At 50.7% G+C, this 26,012-nt stretch overlaps 1 protein-coding gene across 1 annotated transcript in view; it reads left to right on the top strand.

Annotated features, from left to right (window-relative positions):
- Positions 1-26,012, top strand: part of DIMT1 (DIM1 rRNA methyltransferase and ribosome maturation factor) — a 177,012-nt gene that overhangs the window by 114,524 nt on the left and 36,476 nt on the right. The window contains exons 7-8 of the mRNA XM_085631601.1: positions 2,214-2,337; positions 2,515-2,607. Coding sequence (XP_085487727.1) covers positions 2,214-2,337; positions 2,515-2,607 — 217 coding nt within the window. The remainder of the gene's footprint in view (positions 1-2,213; positions 2,338-2,514; positions 2,608-26,012) is intronic.

The raw sequence follows: 26,012 nt of genomic DNA, 5'->3' as shown, positions 1-26,012 counted from the left end.
AGGATGTGGAGGACACAGCAGAAAAATTTCAATTATGTATGATACAGGTGAGCCAATGGATGGAAAGAAATTGTCTGAAACTTAATGGAGACAAAAGTGAGGTGATGATATTAGGGGGTGACACAAACATCTGGTCGCCCGCTTGGTGGCCTAATGACTTGGGTAGATGCCCAAGCTCATCAGAAAAAGTGAAGAATCTGGGCGTCATCCTTGACACCAATCTATCTTTTGAAGCCCAAGCCAGCAAGCTGTCATCAACACTCTGGTATATTTTAAAAATGATAAAAAAGATACTGCCTTATCTACCCCAGGATTCGCGTAAGACAGAAGTGACAGCCTTAGCTCTGTCAAGACTGGATTACGGAAATGGTTTATATGCCGAAGCTACGAAAAAAATCATAGCTAAACTACAACGCCTACAAAACGCAGCAGCCACACTGGTTTTAGGCATACCTAAGTTTGAACCAATCAGTCACAAACTAAAAACCCTGCATTGGCTGCCAATTGAAAAAAGGGTGAAATTTAAATCACTCTGCCTGACCTACAAGGCACTTCAAGGAATAGGATCACAATTTCTAAGATCTCATTTAAAAATATATGAACCAACGAGACATCTCAGATCCGACTAATTAGTGTCCCCAGATTCAGGCGAGCTAACTGGGGTGGAAGAAGCTTCCTTGTACATGCAGCACGAACCTGGAATCAGCTGCCTCTTGCCATAAAAACTTGCCCATCTCTGAAATCCTTCAGAAAGGAAGTAAAAACCTGGCTATTCTCTGCATAACTCTAGAAACCGTTCCTATGAGATGAGGATCTGTCATAGCGCCAAGACGCCCACGGGCATTCGCGCGCTCTACAAGTTGACAAATCAAATCTAATCAAAGATGGACTGCTGCCCGAGCCGCTCTTTGATGGAGCTTCGAAGCAACGCTTGCCCAGGCCAGGGAGGTGGCGAGTAACGTGATTCAAAATTAACTCAGGTTTACTATTTACATCCCGCTTATATGACATTACAGAGAATCAACAGAGCTTGGTCTGCTGCTTACTCAAAGTGTGGCTTTAACCCAGCTTCTTTCCTACATATGACATGGAACTGTTGTGGACTACAGGGGTTTTGGGAGGCGGTGCTGGAGGTTTTACTGAGGGTCACGAATATGCCATTGGAGTCTTCCATTGCAAACTGTCTACTTGGGGTTCTCCCTAATGCGCGACCAAGATGAGCTATCGATTTGCTCTCCTGGGCCTGGTGCTCACTAAGCGTCAGATGGCCATCCTCTGGATGCAGCATCTTGACCGGAGCGCAAAAATGAATACTGGACCTGGAGGAGAGGAGGTTGCGGGCAGTGATCAATGACGAACATGTGGAACAGGATTTAGACAGTTGGGTAGATATGTTGGATAGTTTGGCTGCGGTGAACTTGCTGGTGGACGATGCTCTGGCCGCTCCCAGGGCTTGGACAGTGAGCCCACCCCAATGGAAGATAAGATGGTGGCTTGAGACGTGGATGTTCGCAAGTGAGTTGGGCTGCAGCGCAGTCCACGGGCTGATGGTTGATGTGGTGGTTGGTGGTCCCTCTCCTCTCGACCCACCCCCCACCAGAGAGGGGTTTCTCTACCCCCCATTCCTTTCCCCACTGCTTTACGGCTCATTTGCCCGGTTACCCCTACCATAATCATTATTGGAGATGGGGAGGGGAGAACTCCTGTCAATGGAACCTTGTTTCTGTATCTTCCCGCTGCTGTTGCTTGTTTTGTGTTGATGTACTGTTGTTTGATGATACTAATGTACAGTGTTACATTCCTGGGCTTGGATATTACCCACACTTACCGCCATGAATCTGTATTGGAATTGGACACTTTTGTATGATACAAAATGCAAATGTACTGTTTTTCTTGTGCCTTGTCTAGTGCACTGATCATAATAAACACATGTTAAAAAAAATTGAAGGCATGAGTCTTTACCCTTTGAGAACCTCCTTCTGTCAGAACTACATGACAGACCTCTGACCTCTGGTCATTCTAAAAGTTTACTGTGCATCCTAATACCATATGTTTGCATCTCCCAAATGGAAAATAACATCCTGGTACATTCCCAGTAGATACAGAGAATTAAAGATTAAGAGATCTATGCTACTAGGTTATTTGCAGCTTACACGTCTGCAAGTCTTTCCTTAATAAATACTCTAACGTGGGTTGGTGCTTTTTTCCCCCAGGTGTGCGGTACTGATGTTCCAGAGAGAATTTGCTCTGCGACTAGTCGCTAAACCCGGAGACAAACTATACTGCAGGTTGTCAATCAATACACAGCTCTTGGCTCGTGTTGATCACCTAATGAAAGTGAGTGATAATTTTTACGGACTTCAAGCAAATAAATATTTTATTGTGAGAGCCTCTCTCAGATGACTTAAAAAGGTTTCTGCCAACAGCTCCATGCTACCCTCCTTAGTTTGGTTTATTAACTCTGTGTGAAAGGCTGTAGTCTATGCTTTAACTGTGGTTTAACTATTTTGGCAGGTTGGAAAAAACAATTTTAGGCCTCCTCCGAAAGTGGAATCCAGTGTTGTTAGGATAGAACCAAAAAATCCTCCACCTCCTATTAACTTCCAGGTGAGCGTATAGAGTATTCATATATGTTATGTTTTTCGGAAGTGCTATTATTTGCATCAGAGTAGTGTTCCTATGATCATTAGTGACTTAATGTTAACAGCAGTAGCAATACATTAACAAAATAGAAATGTTGTGATGTTATATGAAAGCTATGTAGAACACTGGCTTGCTTTGTAATTCTAAATATATAATGAGGTTAACGAGAAATGACAAGTACGTTTCTATCATTTTGAAAAAATAAGACTGACTGGACCAACTGCCTAACTCAAGCTCATGCTTTAGTGTGGCTGTCAAAACACAAAATTTGCGACCATTCCAAATCGTTGGACACATAGAACATCCGTCGTAACACAACAGCTGAGCTTAATGATTAGTTTAAGAGTGGCATTAAGAAATGACATACGTTGTTGGTGAAGCAATTTGTGATTGAGAAGAACACCCTTGAATTGTGTGCACTCATCGATGTTTGAATACCTCCAGTGTTGAGGTAACATAATCATATTTAAAAGTGTGCTCAAAGCTGTAGCTTCATTGTTGTTAACCTACTAGAAACTGGTAGAAATCTTCTTTGTAGGCTCTGATATTCTCTATTTGAATAGTCTAGACTGAAATGTACGAGTGTTAAGACCACCTGCACTTAATGAAGGAAGACCGAGGAAGGAAGCATCCTTTTTGGATATTTCAGATGATTGATGCTTGACTGAACCAGATGTGATACCTTATTGTTTGATTAAGTGGGCAGGGTGGAAAATGACCCCTGAGCTAGTGACACTTTTGGAGGCTCGGAGAAGGAACCAAAGGTCACTGGCCAAAGCTGATGGAGCTTGAAAAAAATTTTGTTCCAAAAATCAAAACTTCAGTGTATATAGGGTTTGTGTTGAGAAAATGTGCATCCATCCAATGTTGGATTGCTACACTACACTGTTTATAGTTCAGTTTAAAGATCACCATTGTGTTCAAAGTTCAAATAACTTTATTCATTGTGCCATTTATGGAGTTAAAAGAAAAACATGCCAAATTGTGTGGTCAGATGGCAAAGATGGGCATTTACAAATAGTGAAATAATAGTACATTCTAAAGAAATCCTCCAGTTTAACATATCCTTGAGAAAAGATGCATTCCAGCTCAGGGTTTAATTAATTCTTAGCTGGGCGAGGCAATCTAACAGAATGTTGTGGTCAAAGTAACTGAAAACCTTTGAGAAATCCTAAGTTTTAACATATCCTTGAGTAAAGATGCATTCCAGCTCAGAGTTTAATGAATTCTTAGCTGGGCAAGGCATTCTAATAGAATGTTATGTTTGATGTTGTGGAATGCAGCAGCAAGATCTAAAAGTACAAGTGCTGGGACATCTGTTTCATTTTGATTTAAGGTCTTAGCAGAAGTAATCTAGATCCCTAATAAGAGTCTAGCAAGTTATTTGACTCTATAACCTCTCAGATATGGGCCCTTTTCAACAGTTTAGCCAGGTAAGCACTCCCATGAATATTCAATAGTTATACAGATCTTCATGATTGGCAGTGGACTTCTCTTAGATGGAACATCAACAAACCTATTTTAAGGGTGTAGTCATACACCAGTTACACAGTTAAGGTATTTAAGGAATAAACAATACCTTTGATAATACCTTTTATAGTATTATAGCTACATATAGGAGATTTAAACGTGTAAGTTGTTGAATAGATTGTTTACCTTTGCATTGTTTGTTTTAGATGTTGGGAGATGCAACTCTTTCTAAACTTGTACTGCACCTTGCTTTGGTAGGGAGACACATTCATAATTTAATTTAGTGACAACTTAATAAAAGGGTTCTTTTTTCCTTGCCTGACTGACTTTACACCTTGATGCTAGGTTTGGAGGATTCTAGACGTTCTTTACCTTTCTATTTTTAATATCTCCGCCTGATTTCATTGAAAGGCTTTATGTATGCTTTTTCATTACCACTTGTTAATTGACAGATGCTCACATACTCTTTCTTATATATTGGTCATTAACTGAATCTTTGAATCAGGTTACATTTTCTTAATTCTTTGTTCATTGCTTTCATTATTACTTCGCTTCACAGTTTGTGAAGGGCTACTCTCACGCAGCTAGGTTCTGCCCCACAGATCCACAAATAAAATAAACATAGCTCAGTATTCTATTAGACTTTATATTAATGCAACAGTGGTTTTTGGTATCCCTTATTGAAGATTTTGCATAAAACATTTCCTAGAAGATGCTTGTGTTTTCAAATCTACTAGCTCTTTGCTGAAACGATTATTAGCTACGTTGATTTCCCTTTCGTTGAGTAATGTTACTGTATTCAGTGTCTCTCTATTCCTAAATCTGAATAGATCAGAAGAGTAGTGGGTCGGGAAAATGTTTGACCCAGGCTCTAGGTGAAGGGTCTGCGTACTGCTTCCGCTGGTTTACTGTTTAAGGATTTGTACTTCTGTGCCTTAAAAGTCCAGTTACTGAAATACTTCGCTTTGTCATTCATGTTTTTCAGGTAAACTGTCAAAGTGACAGTTGAATATTATCTCATCCTTGAATGTCCCTTTCTCAGCTGGGGTGTCATCATTACTTAAGGTTTCATACCTATCCACCCACCTCCCCCATAAACAATTTTGCTTCTCAGACATCTTTCAGGCCATAAATCTGTTTCTCAAAGATCCTGCAGCAATCAAGACTGGCTCTCCATTTGGCAATTTCGGATGCCCCAACTCCCTCTAGGCCTGCACAATATCCCCTTTAGCTATAACCAGGCCTAAACCCACAACCTTCTGATAGCTGTCCAATCTATTCTTTCAGATAAGGTTTTCCAATTGCAATCCGGTATTTCTGGAGTATTCCATAGATTAGGTCTAAGTGATCACCTTGACTTCTTTTTGACGTCTAAGCATGTGGGGGATTGCTCCCTTCATAGCTGCCACCATTTCTCTCTAGCAAAATATATACTATTTAAGTAATTGAAAATTGTGTTTCCCTGCATCACGCCGTTATTGCTCCCTCTCTGGGCTCCATCAGTGCTGCCTGCAACTCAGCATCATCCCTCTGCCTCACATCACATTCTCTAAGCTGCAGAATTGTATCTGGGGTGTGTATAACAAGTGTTTTGTATATTCCAGCTATCCTTTGATTGGGAAGAAGTGTCACTGTGATACTTTACTCAATAGAATTACATTCTGGGATATCCTCCCGGTAGGTCAGGCATAGTAGTAGGACTAGCTAAAATAGCAAAATAATTGAGTCCATAGGACTTAAACTCCTCCGATAGAGGGAAGAAACGTTTCATCATGTGTCAGTAGCAGTGTTCCCAGCAATGAAATTCCAAAAGTGTCCGATGCGGAGGCATCCTCCAGGGCCCTCACCCCCCATACCAGTGTCCTAAGCCACAGGGGAGTTTGATGTGTGAGTTTTGCGTTACCTGCCAATATTGATTACTGCCCTAGAAGCTGGGGCACGATACGTGGCAGACATCTAAAGTCTAGGACGTCATCTTCAAATATTCAGTCATTCACTGCAACCAAATGAGAAGCATTGTAGTATCACAGAATCACAAAAGTCCCTCACAATCCCTTATCATATTGGAGGGAATCCCACTAGATCAGATCCTATGGAAGGGAAAACTCAGAAGTGAGACCCTGAAAAAGGACAAAGGCTCTCTCTCACCAAGGTAACCTGCTTCATTAATAGGCCCTCCCTTGGCATGGAAATGGTTCTGTTGTCCATGGTAGGCTCTCCTTGGAGCTCTTCAGTTGGATGAGTAGATGAGTATGCATTTTTTTGTTTTTTAAACAATTTTTTTTATTGCCAGGTATCTTAAGGGACCTACAAACAGGGAAGAATACAAATGTGTAGGTGAATGATGTGTGAAGTTTATTGCTCATTCCCTATCACATTATTAAAAACCTACCAAGGAGCTTGGAGGGTTGTATTAGGCAGTTCCTTGCCATTGTGCCAACATATTTCATTTTTTTTTTTTTATCTTTTTATTAACTGTGCTCATGGTCTCATCAGAATACAACCAAATTCACAAGGCATAAGGGGTAACACCCCTTCATGGGATATACACAAATCATCATAATAGGAAAATGCTATACTCACACTTGGCCCCCTCCCCTCCACCCCGTGACGCCCGATATCTCCGCCACGGCCCCCACACCTTTTTCCATTTTTTCACACAACCCCTGGACTTATAAATTACTTCCTCTCCCCTCTGTCACCAATCCAGATCCCTGCGTCATTGATCCCACTGCGGGGGCGCCAGCGAGCCCCACAACAACTGGCAATATTGCACTTCGCAACGCCAATGCCAACCAGATCTCGTGGTACCTGGACCAATCTGTGGGTCCTTTGATCATGAGGAGAAGCCATTTGGGCTCCGCCGGAACCGGGGAGCCCACCACCTTCGCCATTGTGCATTCCCAGAGGATATGATAGAATGTCCCCTCCCCCTGACATCCCCGCGCACATAATGGAGACCGGCTCCTGCCCCATGCGAAAAGATGGGTTTGCAGGTAATACACCCGGTGCAAAATGTTTAGCTGTACGAGGCGGAACCTAATCCGAATGGCAACTTCGCGAGGGCTTTGCAAGGCGTCCTGCCAATCGTCGTCCTCAAGGTGACCGATATCCCCTTCCCATCTCTCCCGCAGGGACACCAATGGGTCAGGCATATTGTTTGAGTTTACGGTAAATAGTGGATGTTGGCCTACCGAGGATGGGGTCTAGAAGAAGCATGTCCTCCATGGGAGAATATTCTGGAATGGAAGTGTCGGGGCGCACATGGGAACACAGGGCGTGCATAAGGCGAAGGTAATAAACGCTGGGAGTCATGCAATTGGTATTCCCGTTGGAGGTATTCAAAGGATCTAGGGTCGTCTCTTTTCCACACATCACCCAGGTATTCTATTCCAATTAATTTCCAGCCCCTGAAGCCCACGAGCCCCTTAACTTCAATCAAGTGATCCCCACCCATAGAGGGGTCCTACCTGTCAAGGTACCAGCCCACCCCAGAAATGTATTCGCTTCCCGCCAGCATTGAAGGACTACCCCCGTGTGCGAGGGCAGGTCCCCTCGCAACTGCCGTGAGTAGAGGAATGGCTCGCAAGCACCTCCCGGCATAGCATACCTATCCACCCAATAGGCAGGTTCCGAACCTGGCGCATAGACCCAGTCATTGATCACTTGCAGTTGGGAAGCCCAGTAATACAACTGGACGTCCGGGAGGGCCAGCCCCCCGTCGTACACCCCTCTCGTGAGTTTTCTCATCGCTATCCTCGGGCTTCCACCCACCCAAAGCAGCCTTCGTACAGACTGCGATATGCGCCTAAACACCCCGCTCGGGAGCAGGTACGGTGTATTCTGCAAGACGTACAGCAGCCGCGGCAGTGCCAACATTTTGAACAGCGCAGCACGCCCAACTAGGGAGAGAGGTAAGGACCTCCAGTGGGGCACATCAGATGCCAGCCTCTCCAAATGGGGTTCAAGATTTTTCGTAAAGAACTCTGCCCTATCCCTGGTGACATACACCCCCAAATATTTGAAGTCGTCTGTCACTATCGATGCCGAGGAACCCCTCTGGATCCTTGGTGGTGGGCCCGAGAGGAGATAAATGAGGGATTTGGTCCAGTTAATTGTGAAGCCAGAGTAGCTCCCAAACAACTCGAAGAGGTGAAGCGCCTGCGCAATCGAATGATATGGTCGGGCCATATAGAGGACGATATCATCTACGTATAAAGATATAGTTGAGCGCCAGGGCCCAGAAGGACCTGTCCCGCCTGATCCAGTGCGCCAGTGGCTCGAGAGCCAGGGCAAAAAGAAGCGGGGACAGGGGACAGCCCTGTCTGGTCCCCCTGCGCAGGGGGGATGTTCGGGACATCGCTCCGTTTACCCTCACTCTTGCTAACGGCTGCTCATACAACAGTCGCACCCAACTACAGAAAACCGGGCCGAAACCCAGCCTCTGGAGAAACTTGAATAAATATGGCCACTCGATACTATCGAAGGCCATAGATGCGTCTAATGCCATAAGGGCCTTTTGAGCGTCACCCACCGCCTCAGTCATATACAATACCCCGAGCCGAGTGCTCCTATGGGGCATGAAGCCTGACTTGTCCACGTGGATCAGGTCCGGCAGGACCGACAGCAACCTCGTCGCCAGGGCTTTGGCCAAAACGCTTTCTCTGCCTGGAGGGATTTGAGGGCTTCGCCGAGCTCCGCCCCCGTTAGATCTGATTCCAGACGGCCTGTTTGCTTCTGAGATAATGTGGAAAGCGCAAAATCGCGCAGGAACTCCTCGCAATCCAGCTCAGTCCTGATGCAAACCGGGGAGTAAACCCCCTCGTAGTAGGACGCAAAGGCCTCCGCAATGGCAACACCCGTAGTCACCAAGGACCCCGACCCATCCCGCACTTCCACCACCCAGGATCGTGCCCGATCTCTGTATTCGAGCCAAGCTAGCAATTTCATACTCTTGTCTCCCGCATCGTAAATCCGACGTTGCGTGGCAAGGGAGTAGGCTCAGGCCTCGCCCTCAGCCAACGACCGAAGCTCCTTCTGCTTGAGGGCTAGAGTGTGGGCTAGGTCCGGCGAGGGAATCCCGCAGGCCCTTCACTCCATGTCTTCAGTTTCCTGTTCCAATTGCCGTATCTGCAGCACTTCCTCCTTCTTCGGGGCTCCAATCAGCGCTTGGGCCTGGCCCCTCAGGACCGTTTTATACTCTTCCCACAAAATGAGCTGGGATTTGACAGAGCCCTGGTTCTCAGCAAAGTATTGTTGGGAACATTCCCGTAGCTTACCCGTTATCGAGTCATCCTTGAGGTGCCATGGGTCTAGTCTAGGGAAAGCCGCCCTGGCAGCTACTGCCCCCCTCAGGACCACAACCACCTGGGAATGGTCCGAGATTCCCCGGGCCATAATGCAGGGTTCCGCAAAATCCCCCAGCCGGTCCTCTCATGTAAAAATGTAATCTAATCTGGAAAAGGATCCATGTCTGGCTGAATAGAATGTGTATTTCCTCTGGGAGGGGTGGTGTGCGTGGCATATGTCACTAAGGCCCATAGCTGTAGCGAAGCCCCTAAGACCCATTTCCCCACTATTGCCCTGCCTCACCCCAGAGCGATCGTATTCGGCATCTATGACCGCATTTGTGTCCCCGCCTTGCACGAGCGTTCCCTAGGGGAGGCCCGTCAAGTGCGAACCCAGCTTCTTAAATGTCGAGGCATGCAGGCCAGGTGGGACGTAACACGGGCTAAGAACTATTAGCCTCCCCTCCCATCGAGCTACCACCGATGCCATACACCCCGAGTCCTCCGTCCAGGTGCCGGTGATGACCACAGGCAGGGTGTTTCGGACAAGGATCCCCACTCACTTGGATCCTGACGTGAACCCAGAGTAAGCCACCATCTTGTATCCAAAGCGGTCTAATGTCCTGCACCTGTTCCCCCGAAGGTGCGTCTCCTGGAGGAGCACCACATCTGGGGAGTGGCGCTTCACATGCTGTAGCACAAGCGTCCTTTTAATCTTATTGCCCAAACCGTTGACGTTCCACGTCCAGATCCTTATCCGCGCCTGATCACCCATGTCCATACAAGGTCCCATGGTACATCGAATCTATCATCCTCCCTTGCCTGCCCCCCTGATGCCCCACCCAAACATTTGAATATGAGCCGCCATGAGCTAACCATAAACTACCCTGCAACCCCCACCTCCCCACCCCAAACCAAACCCCCCTCCCTGCTAAGTGGGCCCCCAACCACCCACCCATGAAACTCGCAGAGTGCTTGTCGCCCCATCTACCCGGAATCAACCAAACTTGGAAACGTGAACCTGCAGTCCGCAGAAAAAGTCATACTGAATTGCCGGATTGCACACCCCAGTTTCGAACAGTGCAAGGAACTCCCCATCCCCCTCCCAGGCTCCTCCCTCCCAAACCTAAACGTAAGAGCCTCCCGCCGGCATAGGTTAAAACTATTAAACCTCAACCTTGCAGCTTTAACCGAGTGACAAACAAACCGCTTCAGCTCGACCCGCCCAACAACCAAGAAAATGCCCATATCCAGGCCGTATAGCACCCCCTACCCTTCACTACGCTAGCAGCACGTGCGGCCCTAAGCCACTACAGTCACTTTATAATAGTCTGCTCGCTCACTCTGAGTTCCTGTGGCGGCGTGCGTTTAGCCTGTACTTCCTGACCATTGCGATTGGTAGCCGATTGACGCGGGCCCCTCTGACGACCCACTGTTCGCCAGCCCTCCATCCAATCGTTCGCCTCTGCCGGAGAGTCAAAGAAATATGCCTTCTCGCCGTCCATAACTTTGAGTCTCGCCGGAAATAGCATCATATATTTCACACCATGGTCACGCAGGGCTCTCTTGACCCCCTCAAAGGATCTGCGCAGCCGTTGGACATGCAACGTGAAGTCAGGGAAAAACGAATAGTGGCGTTCTCCAGCTGCAGATCTCCGGACACGCGCGATGCCTGCAGAATGGCATTGCAATCTCTATAGTTCAGGATGCGGGCAATAATAGTGCGCGGAGGCGCCCCAGGCTTGGCCCTCCCCACAACGCACGGTGAGGCCTTTCCACTGAGAAAAAATTGGAGAGACGTTTCGGCTTGAGGTGATTGAGGATCAAGTCCTCCCCAAAGCAGTTCACGGACGGGCCCTCCAATCCCTCTGGCACCCCCACGATGCGGCGGTTATTGCGTCGTGCCCGACCTTCCTGATCCTCCAGACGAGCCACAATGTTCGTTTGGTTTTTGGTGAGTGAGGCGACCTGCTCCTCCAGCCTCTTCATCTTGGTCTGCAAACCTCCAATACCGCTCTCCGCCGCCGCCACTTTTTCTGACATCTTGCGGAAGTCTGCACGGAGCAAATTGACCTCTTCCGTGACCGAGTCTAATTTGGGCTCCATAGTGCCACGCATGTCCTTAATTGCCAGCATGATGTCTCGAAGCGATGGGTCAGGTCCGTCATCCTCCGCCCGCTGTGCTGACTCGCTCCACTTTGCCCATTGCCACTGTGTACTTATCAATTTGATTGGTTTGGGCTTGCGCTGTCAGCCTGTTGCAGCCCATGACTGAAACCCCACCGGAGTAAACAAGGCGGTACACCAGACACCCGGGCTGCCCGGGTTCTCCCTCTGCCCAGAGTCCGCAGTAACCTCTTGCCGTATGACCGGCGCCCCGGCTTCGTCAAGTACCTAGGTCAGGAGTAGACCCCCGGGCCCGCGACCTTCCCCATTGTCATTCATCGTCCGGGCTGCGCCCGAGGCTCCACTCGCGCCTTCCGTTGACAGAGTGGCCCGTCCGGCCCAGTCACCTTCGGGGCCCCCCGGCGCCCCAATGAACATTGCAAGCCGGGCTCCTCTTTCAACCCAGCCCACCAGTGACAGTACTGTTCGGCACCTGGACCATCAGCGCAATTGCAGGCTGGACTAAAATGGGCCGTAGGGGGACCCAGGTGCCAACATATTTCTGCCCACATTAAGGCCCAAAAGGGCCTGTGGCATTCATCTAAACCCTATCTGCCGTGTATAGAGACCCATATCCTTACATTTGTAGTGAAAGAGAAAGGAAGGATTACATCTGCTTGTCCTGGTGTGGTACGACCCTGTCAACTGAATTCGTTAGTGACATCCCAGCTAAGACATATCGTTCAATAGTATTGTTCTGAAACAAATGTGGGCACAGTACAACACAAACGAAGAACACGTGCTCCACTACATGCTTTCATTACTTCAAATAAATTGTGCATTTCTCACTCAGTCCAGTACTGTTTTATTATCTGCATTCCGTATATTCTCACTAGGGTTGGAGGGATGAATTAATTTGCCACCGTTCTGTGACCCGTGGAGTTGTCCATGTAATAATGGTTTATAGAAAGCTATTAGTAACGTCTCTCTTCATATAATGATTAGATATTGCCACCATGCCTTGTTTAGGAGAAGAGCCATGGGCAATCTCTCTGCCCGTAATCCAGTCCATTGTTTTTCCCCCATCACCATGCCACTCTAAATAAATAAAGGCCCTCCTAATACAGATCAGTATCGATCCTGATCCTCATCCGATGGTATTTCTTGAACTGCCAATCTGATACAGTCTTCTGGATTCCTTACCTTTTGAATTTCCCCCATGCGCCAGTCTGAATCTGGAGATTTTTCATCAGCAGTACCCCTGCGTTTTGGTAGATATCGTCGGTCGGCACTGCGTCCGTCTGCATTGTGGGGCCTATATAGATGCTGCCCGGAACGCTATTTCCGCACCAGCCTAAGCGCAGATCAGGAGAGAGCTAACCTTTTATATTTTTTTATTTAAACTCTTGGTGTATCAAGGATGTCCCAACGTAGGACTGCAGATCCTGTCTCCGGATGATGTCCATGATGGATCCGCACCTCGTGTGCCTCTGGTGCTTGGAGCACGACCACGACTCGATGTTGTGCTTCGAGTGCCGGGCCATGAATCTGAAGACTTTGCTGGAGTGGTCCCGAAAGCTGTTGAAGGTCCGGCGCTTGGCTCCACGTCACTCCCATTCTGTAGTAGGGGATCTCTGTGTATAGTCATAATCTATGAATAATCCCCGCCCATGTGCGGGGACCCCGGAGCAATCAAAAATATCTATAAGCTGTCCCGCATTTGCAAACCTGCAAAGACACTTAAGAGACAGACAAAATAATACAGCCTAATCACACCAAGGCTGCACTGGCCAGCACTTCCTCTGAAGTGAACACAACAGCCAAAATAAAGTTGAAATGTCATTTTTATTCACATTTGACATGTTCCTTTATTATCACACACTCCCTTCACCAAAATCCCTTTAAACAATAGAGAGGAAGGGGTGGACAGACAAGCCCTATAGGCTGTCATTATGTGTCTGCTAAAGGGATACCGTGCCTTTAAGAAACTCTCCAGAGACCCCCGGTATCCCAGGATGCACAGCCAACACAAGTTACTTTCAGTTCTTTTTTCCGGCTCCTGCTAGCAGGACCCTGGAGCTTGAGCTCTACCCTTTTGGGTGGTTTACTTGATTTAAATTGGATTTTTTGAATAAATAGTGTTTTCATTCGACGTCTAGAGCCTTTGTCTACTACTGCCTGCAATCTGGAGCAGTTTTGGCCCACTCTTAGCATGGCTTTGTTCGATAACTGCCCTGAGTGTGGGAGGAAAAAGGCGAAGACGGACCCACATGATGTGTGTATCCTCTGCTTGTCGCCCTCACATGTCCCAGCTACATGTGCCATCTGCAAAACCTTTTCTAAGAGGACCCTGAGGGACAGGGAGAAGATTCGCGTTCAGGGACAGGAGCAGCAGAGGACCGGTGGGACTTCGGGGCATGGAGGGTCTCATTCCCCCTCCTCCGCCCATGCTTCAGCCCCTGGAGGGACCTCCGGGCAGAGCAGGGAGCAGAAGCGGCACCAACCGGCTGATAGGTCGCGTTCGACGTCGAAGGCGACGACGTCGACGGCGAGAGAGAAGGCACCGGTATGTTCGCCGTCGATCCAGGGCTCTGGGTCGCGGCAGCCTCGGCGTTCGACGTCGAGGGAGGGGCCGGCGAGACCCGGGACCGGGTCGCCGTCGCAGGTGTCACGGTCGACGTCAACAACACATCGACGTCGTACCGAGCCCCATGGACTTCACTCGCCACCTTCGCCGTCGACCCATGGCTCGACGCTGACGGAGACGACGCCGAGATCCCGGCGCCCGCCGTCCAGGCGGAGACGATCGCCGTCGAGGCACAGGTCGCCGTCGAGGCACAGGTCGCCGTCGAGGCACAGGTCGCCGTCGAGGCACAGGTCGCCGTCGAGGCACAGGTCGCCGTCGAGGCACCAGCGGTCGACGTCGAGACACCAGCGGTCGACGTCGAGACACCAGCGGTCGACGTCGAGACACCAGCGGTCGACGTCGAGACACCAGCGGTCGACACCGCGGCGACGGAGGTCGAGGCGTGGTTCGACGTCGAGGAGGCATGGTTCGACGTCGAGAGGACGCTCGACTGCGAGACAGCGTTCGACGTCGAGGGCTAAGAGACGCCGGACGAGGTCGACGTACAGTTCGACGTCACAGACATCGGGGAACACGTCCTCAGTGATTACGATCTCCAGTCGGGGATCGGGGAGACGCGGACGTTCCCCGTCGGTGGCTTCCACGCGGGACAGGCCCGCCAAGAAGAGGAGAGTGGCCGCGAGCCCGGACAGTTCTGGTGGGGGCTCGCGTGCTAGGAGTGATGGGGCTTTGGAACATCTGTCCCCGCTGCGTACCCAGCAGCCGCCTCTGCCTCCTGTGCCCGACCTTCCACCGGCGCCTCCACCGGTGCCTGCCCTTCCTCCCCCTCCTCCTCCTCCTCTTCCTCCGCCCCCTCCTCCGCTGCCTCTGCCCGTGCCTCAGCTGCCTACATCGCCGCCACAGCCACCTCCTCCGCCCCCGAGGGTCCCTCACAGGCAGAGATCTCGCTCTCGCCCTCGCAGGCGATCACGGAGTAGGCGCAGATCGTTCACTCGCTCTGGACATGGACGACGGAGGTATCGGTCTCGTTCCAGAGGCTCGAGGGGCACGTACTCTTCTGGAGCTGGCCGGTTTTCGCCCTCACTGTCGGAGACGCCTCCTACCCGCGTCTCGCCGGTGGATGACATCGCCATGTTCCAGGAGGTGCTGATGAGAGGGGCTGCGAAGTTGGGGATATCAGTCACTACCCCTATCCCCACTACTTCTGTGATCTTTGAGACTTTGCATAAGACTCATCTGTCGCGCCCCCTCCTCCCGTTGGTTCCGGGGTTGGAGGAACCTGCAATGGAGGTGTTCTTGACGCCGGCCGTGGTGAAACCGGCGCCCTCGAGACTGCTAAAAAAGTACAGGGCTCCTGACTCGGACCCGGCGTTCCTCGGAGTGGATCCTCCACCGGATTCTGTTATCGTGGCGGCGGCTCGTAAGCAGCACTCTACGACGCCTTCATCCACGGCTCCTCCGGATAAGGAGAGTCGCAAAATGGACTCCTTGGGGAGGAGGATGTGCTCCACGTCGGCCACCACGATGAAGGCCGCTAGCGCCTCCGTTCTGTTGGGGCGCTATGACAGGTCTCTTTGGGACTCCCTGCAACAGTTCGCTGCCTCCCTGCCTAGAGACAAGAGGGAGGACTTTCAGGAGGTGCTGAACGAGGGCATGATGGTCTCTAATCAGATCATCAGTGCGGCGGGGGATGTGTCGCTGCTGGCGGCCCATGGGTACTGCCACGGCATACACATGAGGAGGCATTCCTGGCTGCGGCTGACCCCGCTCAAGCCTGAAGCGCAGCAGAAGATCGCCAATTTACCATTCTCTGGCACGACGCTGTTCGGGTCACATGCGGATGACGAGATGGCCCGCATGAAGGCTGAAGCGGAAACTCTGAAGGCGGTGGGGCTGGAGAGGCCCAAGGAGCAGAGGAGGTCCTTCCGATCCTCGGGCAGGCGCTACGCCAAGCAGAGAGGCCAAGGGCGTCAGTCGGGCCACCAACAACAGCCCCAGCAGCAGTACCCGAGGCAGTCCTTTCAGAAGCGCCAGAGGGGCAGAGGCCAGCATCAGTCCTCGGCGGGGAACAAAGGCCCGGCCGGGTCGAAGCCCTGAAAAGTTACTTCCCCCCTCATCCGTTACCCGCTCCGGTGGGGGGGAAGTATTCAACACTACCTGGCAGAGTGGAGGACAATAACGCAGGACAAGTGGGTGCTGAATATTGTTTGCAATGGGTACTGTCTTCGTTTCACCAGCCCGCCCCCACAGATTCCACCCGTGCGCTCCTCCTACATGGTAAGGGAGCTCCAGCGGGAGGCAGACGTTCTGTTAAAAAAGAGGGCGATAGAAGCGGTTCCTTTGCAGCAAAAAGGAAGAGGTCTCTACTCACGGTTCTTTCTCGTAAGAAAAAAGGACAAGAACGAGTTCAGGCCTATTCTAGATCTGCGTCAGGCCAACAAGTGGATCCGCAGAGAAAAGTTCCGTATGTTGTCCCTGCATCAGATTTACCCTCAGTTGCATCGAGGAGACTGGCTGTGCGCCATAGATCTGCAGGACGCTTACTTTCATGTGCCGATCGCACCAAAGCATCGCAAGTTCCTGCGGTTTCTGGTAGGCAACAACCATTACCAGTATTCAGTACTCCCGTTTGGCCTGAAGTCTGCACCACGGACGTTCTCCAAGTGCATGGCGGTGGTCGCGGCACACCTGCGGAAGACCAAGGTGTTTGTGTATCCTTACCTGGACGATTGGTTGATCAAAGCGTCCACTTACCAGGAAGCCCAGTGCCATTTCAACAGGACAGCTGCCTTGCTGCATCGCCTGGGCCTGCACATCAACATGTCGAAGTCAGTGCCGATCCCTGTGCAGTGTCTCCAGTACTTGGGGGCTTCAGTCAATACCTTGACCGCAAGCGTGTGTCCTTCGGAGGAGAGACGCTTATCGATCCGTGGGAAGGCGCGGCATCTCATCTCAGCCCGCTCTCCTACGGTGAGGACGGTGTCTTCCTTACTGGGGTCGATGGCTTCTTGCATCTTTCTCACCCCCAATGCACGTCTGCATATGAGGCCCCTACAGGAATGTCTGGAGGATCAATGGGACCAGAGGCGGGGGCGTTGTGAGGACAAGATCCAGCTGTCTCAACACGCTCGGCAGTCTCTGACTTGGTGGTGTGCCCCAGAGAATGTCTGCAAGGGGACTCCTTTTCACAAGGATATTCCGGTCGAGACCATTGTGACCGATGCGTCTCTCCAGGGCTGGGGAGCGCATTCGGGCCCTCTTCAGATTCAGGGGATATGGTCACAGATGGAGACGACTTACCATATCAACTTTTTGGAACTCAGAGCAGTACACTTGGCCTTGAAGGCGTTCCATCCCTCCTTCAGGACGAACTCCCTGCTGGTTCAGACGGACAATACTACGACCATGTATTACCTCAACAAGCAGGGGGGCTCACGTTCACGCCCCCTGTCCCGGGAGGCACAGGCGATCTGGAACTGGCTGGTGGCCAGGAACTTGACGATCACGGCGACCCATCTGCCGGTAGTGCAGAACGCCCAAGCAGACGCGCTCAGCAGGCTCGTTCAAGAGAACCACGAGTGGGTGCTAAACGACGACGTGCTAAGAGACGTCTTCGCAGAGTGGGGCACTCCGGATATAGATCTGTTCGCTACGGCAGAAAACAGCAAATGCCGCGACTTCGCGTCCAGGTACTATCAACCAGGGACGCTGGGGAATGCCCTATGGATCAGCTGGTCCAACAGCTTTCTCTACGCCTTTCCACCCATTCCCCTGATCCCGGCGGTGCTGATCAAGCTGTCACAATCCAGAGCCAGAATGATCCTGATTGCTCCGGAGTGACCGAGGCAATGGTGGTTCACCGACCTTCTTCACCGGTCTGTTCGGCCGCACCGACGCCTGCCGTGTCGGTCGGACCTTCTCACGAAGTTCGGAGGACAGATGGTTCACCCCAATCTCTCGTCCTTGAGTTTGGCTGCATGGCTCCTGAGCTAGTACAGTATGGACACTTGAACCTGCCTCAGGACTGTATGGAGATCTTGAAAGAGGCTAAGAGACCGTCTACGAGGACTTCCTACGCCTATAAGTGGAAGAGATTCTGCTTATGGTGCAAGGCAAAGGACTTTGACCCTACATCCTGTAAAGAAGATGTTATTTTGCCTTATCTGCTGCAGTTAGCTCAGTCTGGGCTTAATTTTCAGTCTATTAAGGTTCATCTCGCAGCTCTGACTGCGTATAGGAAGGGCCCTTCTCAAACCTCATTTTTTCAAATCCCTGTGATTAAGGATTTTTTGGAGGGTTTGCGTAAGGTGTTTCCCCCTGTTAGAAGACCTTCTCCACCATGGGAATTGAATGTGGTGTTATCATCGGCCTGGAGGGTGAGTGAGATTCAGGCTCTGTGTTGTCAAGAGCTGTATACTGTTTTCCATGCTTCTAAAGTAGTGATGCGTACCCATCCTAAATTTTTGCCTAAGGTAATCTCAGATTTCCATGTGAATCAGATGATAACTTTGCCTACGTTTTTTCAGCATCCTTCCTCTCCGGCGGAGAGGTCTCTGCATTCACTTGATGTACGTAGGGTGTTGAAATTCTACCTGGATAAGACAAAAGATATCCGCAGGTCGGATCAACTGTTTGTTAATTATGGTTCGGTAAGAACTGGTTTAGCTACCTCAAAGCAGTCCATTTCCAGATGGATTGTTTCCTGTATCCAGCTTTGTTACCAAAGAGCTAATAAAACATTGGGGGGTAAGCCTACGGCACATTCGACTAGAGGCAAGGCGGCTACTACCGCTTTGCTTAGGAATGTTCCCATTGCGGACATTTGTAAGGCTGCCACCTGGAAGTCAGTCCATACGTTTACAAAGCATTACTGCCTGGATTCTGATGCTAGGGCAGATGCGCAGGTTGGACAGGCTTCGTTGAGGAATTTGTTTGCACAGTGATTTGTTGGTGGTTGGACTTACTCCACCGCTTCTTGTTGGTTGGGATGGGCTTGCCATTCTATTCATAGATTATGACTATACACAGAGATCCCCTACTACAGAAGGAGTAGTTTCTTACCTGTAACTCCAGTTCTGTAGTAGGGGTATCTCTGTTATAGTCATAAGCGACCCTCCCTCCTCCCCGGTGGAGTAACCTGACAGTATCAGGCCTGTGGTTATACACCTTCAAAAAGAACTGAAAGTAACTTGTGTTGGCTGTGCATCCTGGAATACCGGGGGTCTCTGGAGAGTTTCTTAAAGGCACGGTATCCCTTTAGCAGACACATAATGACCGCCTATAGGGCTTGTCTGTCCACCCCTTCCTCTCTATTGTTTAAAGGGATTTTGGTGAAGAGAGTGTGTGATAATAAAGGAACATGTCAAATGTGAATAAAAATGACATTTCAACTTTATTTTGGCTGTTGTGTTCACTTCAGAGGAAGTGCTGGCCAGTGCAGCCTTGGTGTGATTAGGCTGTATTATTTTGTCTGTCTCTTAAGTGTCTTTGCAGGTTTGCAAATGCGGGACAGCTTAAGAGATATTTTTGATTGCTCCGGGGTCCCCGCACATGGGCGGGGATTATTCATAGATTATGACTATAATAGAGATACCCCTACTACAGAACTGGAGTTACAGGTAAGAAACTACTCCTTCTCGATATAGAGAGGAAGGTCCAGAGAATGGCCGAGAAGTCCTCACTCCTTGTCCCGTTCAAAATCTTTGGAGCAATCAGGTAAGCGTAAGAAAAAAGTCAAAGAAGCATAGGTGTTATTTGACTTCACCCCGTCTATCTGCCGAATCGACGCCGGGCAGGGAGCATCGTCGCTCTAGGCCTCCATCTTTGAAACCTCTTTCCCAGACAACTCCCCTCCTCCCCACTTTTATGGGAGCCAGAGCATCTCCTGCCAAGTTAAGAACGTTTTATGAGGCCCTGCACCTCATCTTTGGGCAGCTCGACTCCGCTGGTGAGCCTTTGGGCCCCACGGAGTCAGTTGGGGGCCCCAGGCATTCGATACCGGCGGCTTGGGCCACGTGGATCCATTAGTGGATCTGGACCAACATCGGTTTTTCCACCTCGGCCTTCCTTGACGCAGTGGTGAAGCTCCTGATGCCGATCGTCCCCCCGGTCGGTGTCCACCGCATCCTCATCCATGACCTGGACACGGAGCCAGACGGACGTCGATTGATGACTGTTTTGACGCCAGAAGGGACGTATGTCCCTATGTTCATCCCTGGTGTTGATTTTGTGCCAGGAGGTGGTGAAGAGGCCTGGGAGGGGCAGCTGTATCCTTGAATAGACAATCTTGAAGACCCTATGGACTGGCAGACGGACCTGGGCGATGCCAGTGGGTTGGACACTTCCCCTGACACTGGCTTGCTTTCTCCTCCTACTGTGGCTTCAGAGGAGGGGGGCTTTCTACTCATGGAGTTGAGAAGGGCAGCTGAGGTCCTTGACCTCGATCTCCCTTAGGTGGCAGTCAGGACTAACCTCCTGACAAGGGTGCTTCAGCCTGCATCTTTTACCTCCGAACCTCTTTTGCCCTTTAATGAAGCCCCCACTGATGTCCTTCTGGGCACTTGGTCCAAGCTTAGCACAGGGGTTCCTGTGGAAAAGACAATCTCCCGTAGCCATCGTCCACTCTGTGCGACCCAGCATTACTTGTGCAATATCCTTCCCCTGAGAGCTTGGTTGTCCAAGCCTCATCTTCCAAAGGCGCATTCCCTTCTGCACTACCCGATAAGGAATCGAAGAAGCTGGACCATATTGTGAGGAGGAAGATTTGTTCCTCCAGCTTGACATTGAATTCGGTGAATACCGCTTGCCTCTTGGGCTGATACTTCCACACCATCTGGGATACGGTTTCGCAGGTGCTGACTCAGTGCCCGGAGGAGGCCTGGACCGATCTCTCCCAGGCAGTTGCGGGCGGGAGAGTCGCAGCGAAATTCACCATTCGTTGTACACTGGACACCACCAACTGACTGGGCAGAAGGGTTTCCTCGTCGGTAGCATTACGACATTAAGCCTGGTTGAGGACTTATGGCTTTTCCGGTGATGTCCAATCTACCCTGATGGACGTGCCCTTTGATGGCAATCGACATTTGAGTGCTTCAAGAAATCTTGAGCTGCGACCAGATCCTTGGGCCTCACGGCTATCATCCGTCCCCCTCAGTCTGCCTTTCGTCCCTATGAAAGGGGCGCCCAGCCACGTCCTGTCCAGGCCAGTAACTGAGTCATACAAGTTGTCCAGCCTATGCCTAGCTGCGGACGTGGAACCCGGTGTCCTCATTGGTCAGGGAGGCAGCAGGCAGGCCTGATCACCCTTTCCCCCTCTTCTACTGCCTCCAAACCCTCCTATTCTGACATTTCAGGCCCATCATCGATCAGTCGGAGGCAGGATTCACCATCACTTCCTCCGCTGGCAATCCATCACTTCCGACAGGTTGGTTCTGCAGATAGTCCGAAGGGGGTACTCCCTCCCCTTCAAGGTTATCCCTCCCTCCATGCCACCCTCCTACGACTGTATGTCGGAGGATTATTTGGCGTTTCTTCACAAGGAAGTTACGGCTCTCTTCGCCAAGGGGGCCATAGAGAGTTTCCCTGTGCCAGAAGTAGGACATAGTCGTTATTCCTGCTACTTTCTGGTGCCCAAAAAGGACAAAGGCCTGCGTCCTATCCTAGACCGCCGGACCCTCAACTTCTTGGTCTGGAAGAAGTTCAGAATGTTCACTTTGGCCCACATCCCAGGATGACTTTGCCCTCGACCCAGGAAATTGGATGGTAGCGTTGGACTTGCCGGACATATCCCCGTTCTGCCTGCCCACAGACGTTACTTTCGGTTCAAGGAGGGCCAGAAGCACTTTCAGTTCACCCTGCTCTCCTTTGGCCATACCAGTGCCCCTCGGGTGTTCACAAAAGTGACTGTGGTGGTCGCAGCTCATCTGGGCAGATCAGTGATACTGGACTTCCACATCTCAATGACTCACTGTTGATGGCAGGATCGCCCCAGGCTGTCGTCTCCCACCTTCAGACTACGGTGGACCTCCTGTACTCACTGGGGTTTGCTATCAACGTGCCGAAGTCATACCTGACTCCCTCTCAGAAGCTCCCTTTCATCTGAGCGATTCTGGATACAGTGCAGTTTCAAGCCTCTTCTCCCAAGCAGTGAGTCCAGGATATTCAGGCTATGATACCTCTGTTTCAGCCTCTGTCCTGGATTTCGGTAAGAATGACTGAGGCTGCCGGGCATTATGGCCTCCTGCATCCTGCTGGTAGATCATGCCAGATGGCATATGTGGGCTGAACCTGGGGTTCCATTGGGCGCAGCATTAGGGGAATATTTCCCACTATGTCCAGCACTCGAAGGGACCTGCGCACCAACTGCAGTGGTGGTTAACGAACCAGGATTGGGTCAGAGGCAGATCCCTTTCCCTTTCCCAACCAGACCTGACCGTAGTTATGGATGTGTCACTCTTGGGATGGGGCGGCCACCTGGGAGAGGCGGATCAGTCTCCATATCAACATTTTGGAGCTCCGGACGGACGATCAGACTGGCACTGGCACTTCTCTCAAAGGGAAAGTGGTGCAGGTGTTCACTGACGACAACACCACCATGTGGTATTGCAACACACAGGGTGGGGTAGAGTCATGGACCCTTTGTCAGGAGGGACTGCCTCTGGACATGGCTGGAACATCTGGGCATATCCCTGGTTGTTCACCACCTGGTGGGTTCTCTGAACGCCAGAGCAGACAAACTCAGCCGTCTGTGCCTGGTCGCTCACGAATGGCGTCTCCATCCGGAGGTGGAGCAAAGTCTCTTTCAGCGAAGAGAATGCACAATGTCAGCAGTATTGCGCATTGGAATTTCCTAGGGGGCGCTCGCTCGGCGATGCTTTCGTTGTGAGTTGAGCTTTGGCCTCCTCTGCGCCTTTCCGCCTATACCACTTCTGCCCAGGAAAAAATCGAGCACGACCAGGCTCAAGTCATTCTTGTGGCTCCGGACTGGGCATGAAGAATCTGGTATTCCGACCTTCTGAGCATGACCCATCGATCCCTCTGTCAGACTGCCCCTTAGGGAGAATCTTCTGTCACAGCAGCAGGGGACAGTTCTTCACCCAAAAGTGTCCAGCCTCCACCTCCTTGCATGGAGATTGATCAGCAGCAGTTGACAGCCTTTGACCTTCCACCCGAAGTCTGTGATATCATCTTGGCAGCCAGGCATCCCTTCACTAAAACGGTATACATGTGTTGATGGAACAAATTTGTGGCATGGTGCACAGCAAAGACTGTTGATTCCCTTTCTGCCCCTCTTTCAGAAGTTCTGTTGTACATAATTTCTTTGGAATAGCAGGGTTCTGCTTTGGGCACCCTTAAGGGTTACCTTTCGACTAGCTCTGCTTTTCTGAGACTTCCAGTCCAGCCTCCTTTGTTCAGATCTCCCACATCTAATTTGTTTCTTAAGAGCCTTACTCAGTTGTTTCCCTGTCTCCTTTCATAATGCCCCAATGGGATTTAAATCTTTGTGTTCTCCCTTCGAGCCTCTTCATAATTGCCTTCTCAGGTTTCTAACCCAGAGCTAGCGAGCCGCAGGCTCTGTCTTCCAAGCCTCCATATCTGTCTGTAGATCCAGATAAAGTGATACTTCGCACATAAGCTTTGTTCCGCCCTAAAATGGTCACACCCTTTCATGTGGGGAAATCCATTACTCTGCCCACCTTTTATCCACCCCTGCATCCCTCCAAGGAAGAGGAGAGTCTCCATCACCTGGACCCACAGCGTGCGTTGTCTTTCAATCTTGATCGCAGCAAAGACTTCTGAGTGGATGATCAACTCTTCATTGGCTATGTGGGTGCCAAGAAAGGTTGGGCAGTACAGAAAAGGACCATCTCTCGATGGGTTATCCTCTGCATTAAACTGTGCTTTGCATTGGCAAAAAAGGAACCTCCTGTGGGGTTACGTCATCACTCTACTCGAGCAACAGCTGCAACTACTGCGTTACCACGCGGAGTCCCAGTCCTGGATATCTGTCAAGCAGCAACATGGTCATCCATGCACATGTTTACCACTACTGTCTGGAAAGACGACTTCCTCATGTCATCTTGGTTCGCAGTCCCTCTGGGGTTGGTATTGCTGGGGTATCTATTCCAAAGGAAAAGAATCTACAACTAGAAGTCTCTACCAGAGGAATAAGTTACTCCCCTTTGGTAGCAATGTATCTGGTAGAGACATATTCTAGTTGTATATTCCTCACCGCCCCTCCCATCCTTTCAGGTTTGCAAACTTATGTCTAGGGATAGGGACTCCCCAAAAGGGCCCTAGATGTGACGCTCCAGTGGTCAGTGTCTTTCTTGGATCTGCGCTTCTGGTGTGGAAAGTCATGTTAAGAACTGACGTCTGGCAGGCCGAGCGGCATCTCTATAGGTCCTGCAATGTAATTTCCAGCGTGCACGACACCGACCACAGACACGTAGCCGAGCAACGCCACTTAACGACGCGCAGGGGGACTGTTGATGAAAAATCGCCATATCCAGACTGACGCCTGGGGGAAATTCCAAAGGTAAGCAATCTACAACTTGAACATGTCTCTACCAGATAAATCGTTACCGATGGTAAGTAACTCATTCTTCAGTGCCCATCAAGAAGAGGCCACAAGCAACCGCTAACTGGTTGCAACCCACTTGGGTCTCATCAGTGAAGTACAGCTTGAGTCCTATGGTGCAGTGAGCACAGGTCCCACTTCTAGACATATCCTTCTGATGGATACATCTGCCAGTGGATTCCTCACCTTGTGAATATCCCCTGCGCCGGCATTCCACTGATCTTTTTTCCCCAGCTCTCTACGCCGACGTGGACGACGTCATAATGCATCGGCTCTGCTCGCGACTCCGTATGACGTCACCGGAGCCATAAGAGAGCCACGTCGGCGTGATGACGTCCGTTCCCTTTTTTCCACGCCGTCGACGCGCAACGGTTTTTCCAGCACTCTCCTGCTACTTTGTAGTCGTTTGGTGTTACTATTGGAAAAAATTTGTCATGTCTTCGACAAGGAAGTCGGGTTTTAAACCCTGTAGGGAATGTGGGGGCCACATGTCTGACAGACCCCCATGATGATTGTTTCTGGTGCCTTTCATCTGACCACGACGTGGAAGATTGTTCCTGCTGCAGGAGGATGAATCCCAAGGCGTTGAAAGAAAGGGAGGCGAAACTCTTCATGGCCAAGGCCAAAAAGGAGAAGAGAGGTAGGAAGAAGGAGAGATCGAGGCCGGAGTCGTCTACTTCGCATTCTTCGAAGTCGAAGAAACACCATAAGAAAAGGAAGCATTCCTCTCGGCGCCGGTCTTCAAAGAGCAAGGCGTCGAGAACGACTTTGCCTCGACGCCGAAGTAAGGATATATCTCCTTCTCCTTCTAAGTCTCCTGGGGGATCTCCTTCGCCGAAGCGGGCTCCAGCGCACTCCCCGGCGCAGTCACCGGCGCCGTCACCGGTTCCAGTGGAGACTTCGGCTTCTGAGGCTGAGCAAGAGCAAGGAGAAGAGCCTTCTCTAGAGCCCGATGAACCTGCGGCGCCTGTGGAGGACACTGCGGCGCCGGTACCAGGTACTCCGCAGACGGATCCGGGACCAGGCCATTATCCACAGTTCCCGGGTACGGATTTGTCACATTTTTTTAATACAATGTATGGAATCTTCCAACCGGGCTGCCTTCCCATCCGGTGCACCTACTGGTCCCGAGGGTTCTTTGGCCTATACTCTGGGAGTGCCGCAGCATTACGCTCAGGCCCCGTTTATGCCCTTCCTGCCGATGGCGCCTTCGTGGCAGTTTCCGGCGCCGTCTGGGGATCCATCTCGGCTTCGAATGGATCGACCTTCTTCGGAGCCTTCCTCGGCGCCGCGTCCAGCGCCGCCGACCCCGACTCCGGCGCCGCCGACCTTGACACCT

This window comes from Triturus cristatus, chromosome 2_1, assembly GCF_964204655.1.
Source record: "Triturus cristatus chromosome 2_1, aTriCri1.1, whole genome shotgun sequence".
In the NCBI taxonomy this organism is placed as follows: Eukaryota; Metazoa; Chordata; class Amphibia; order Caudata; family Salamandridae; genus Triturus; species Triturus cristatus.
Note: the sequence above shows the minus strand (reverse complement) of the source record. Positions and strands in the feature narration are given on the sequence as shown.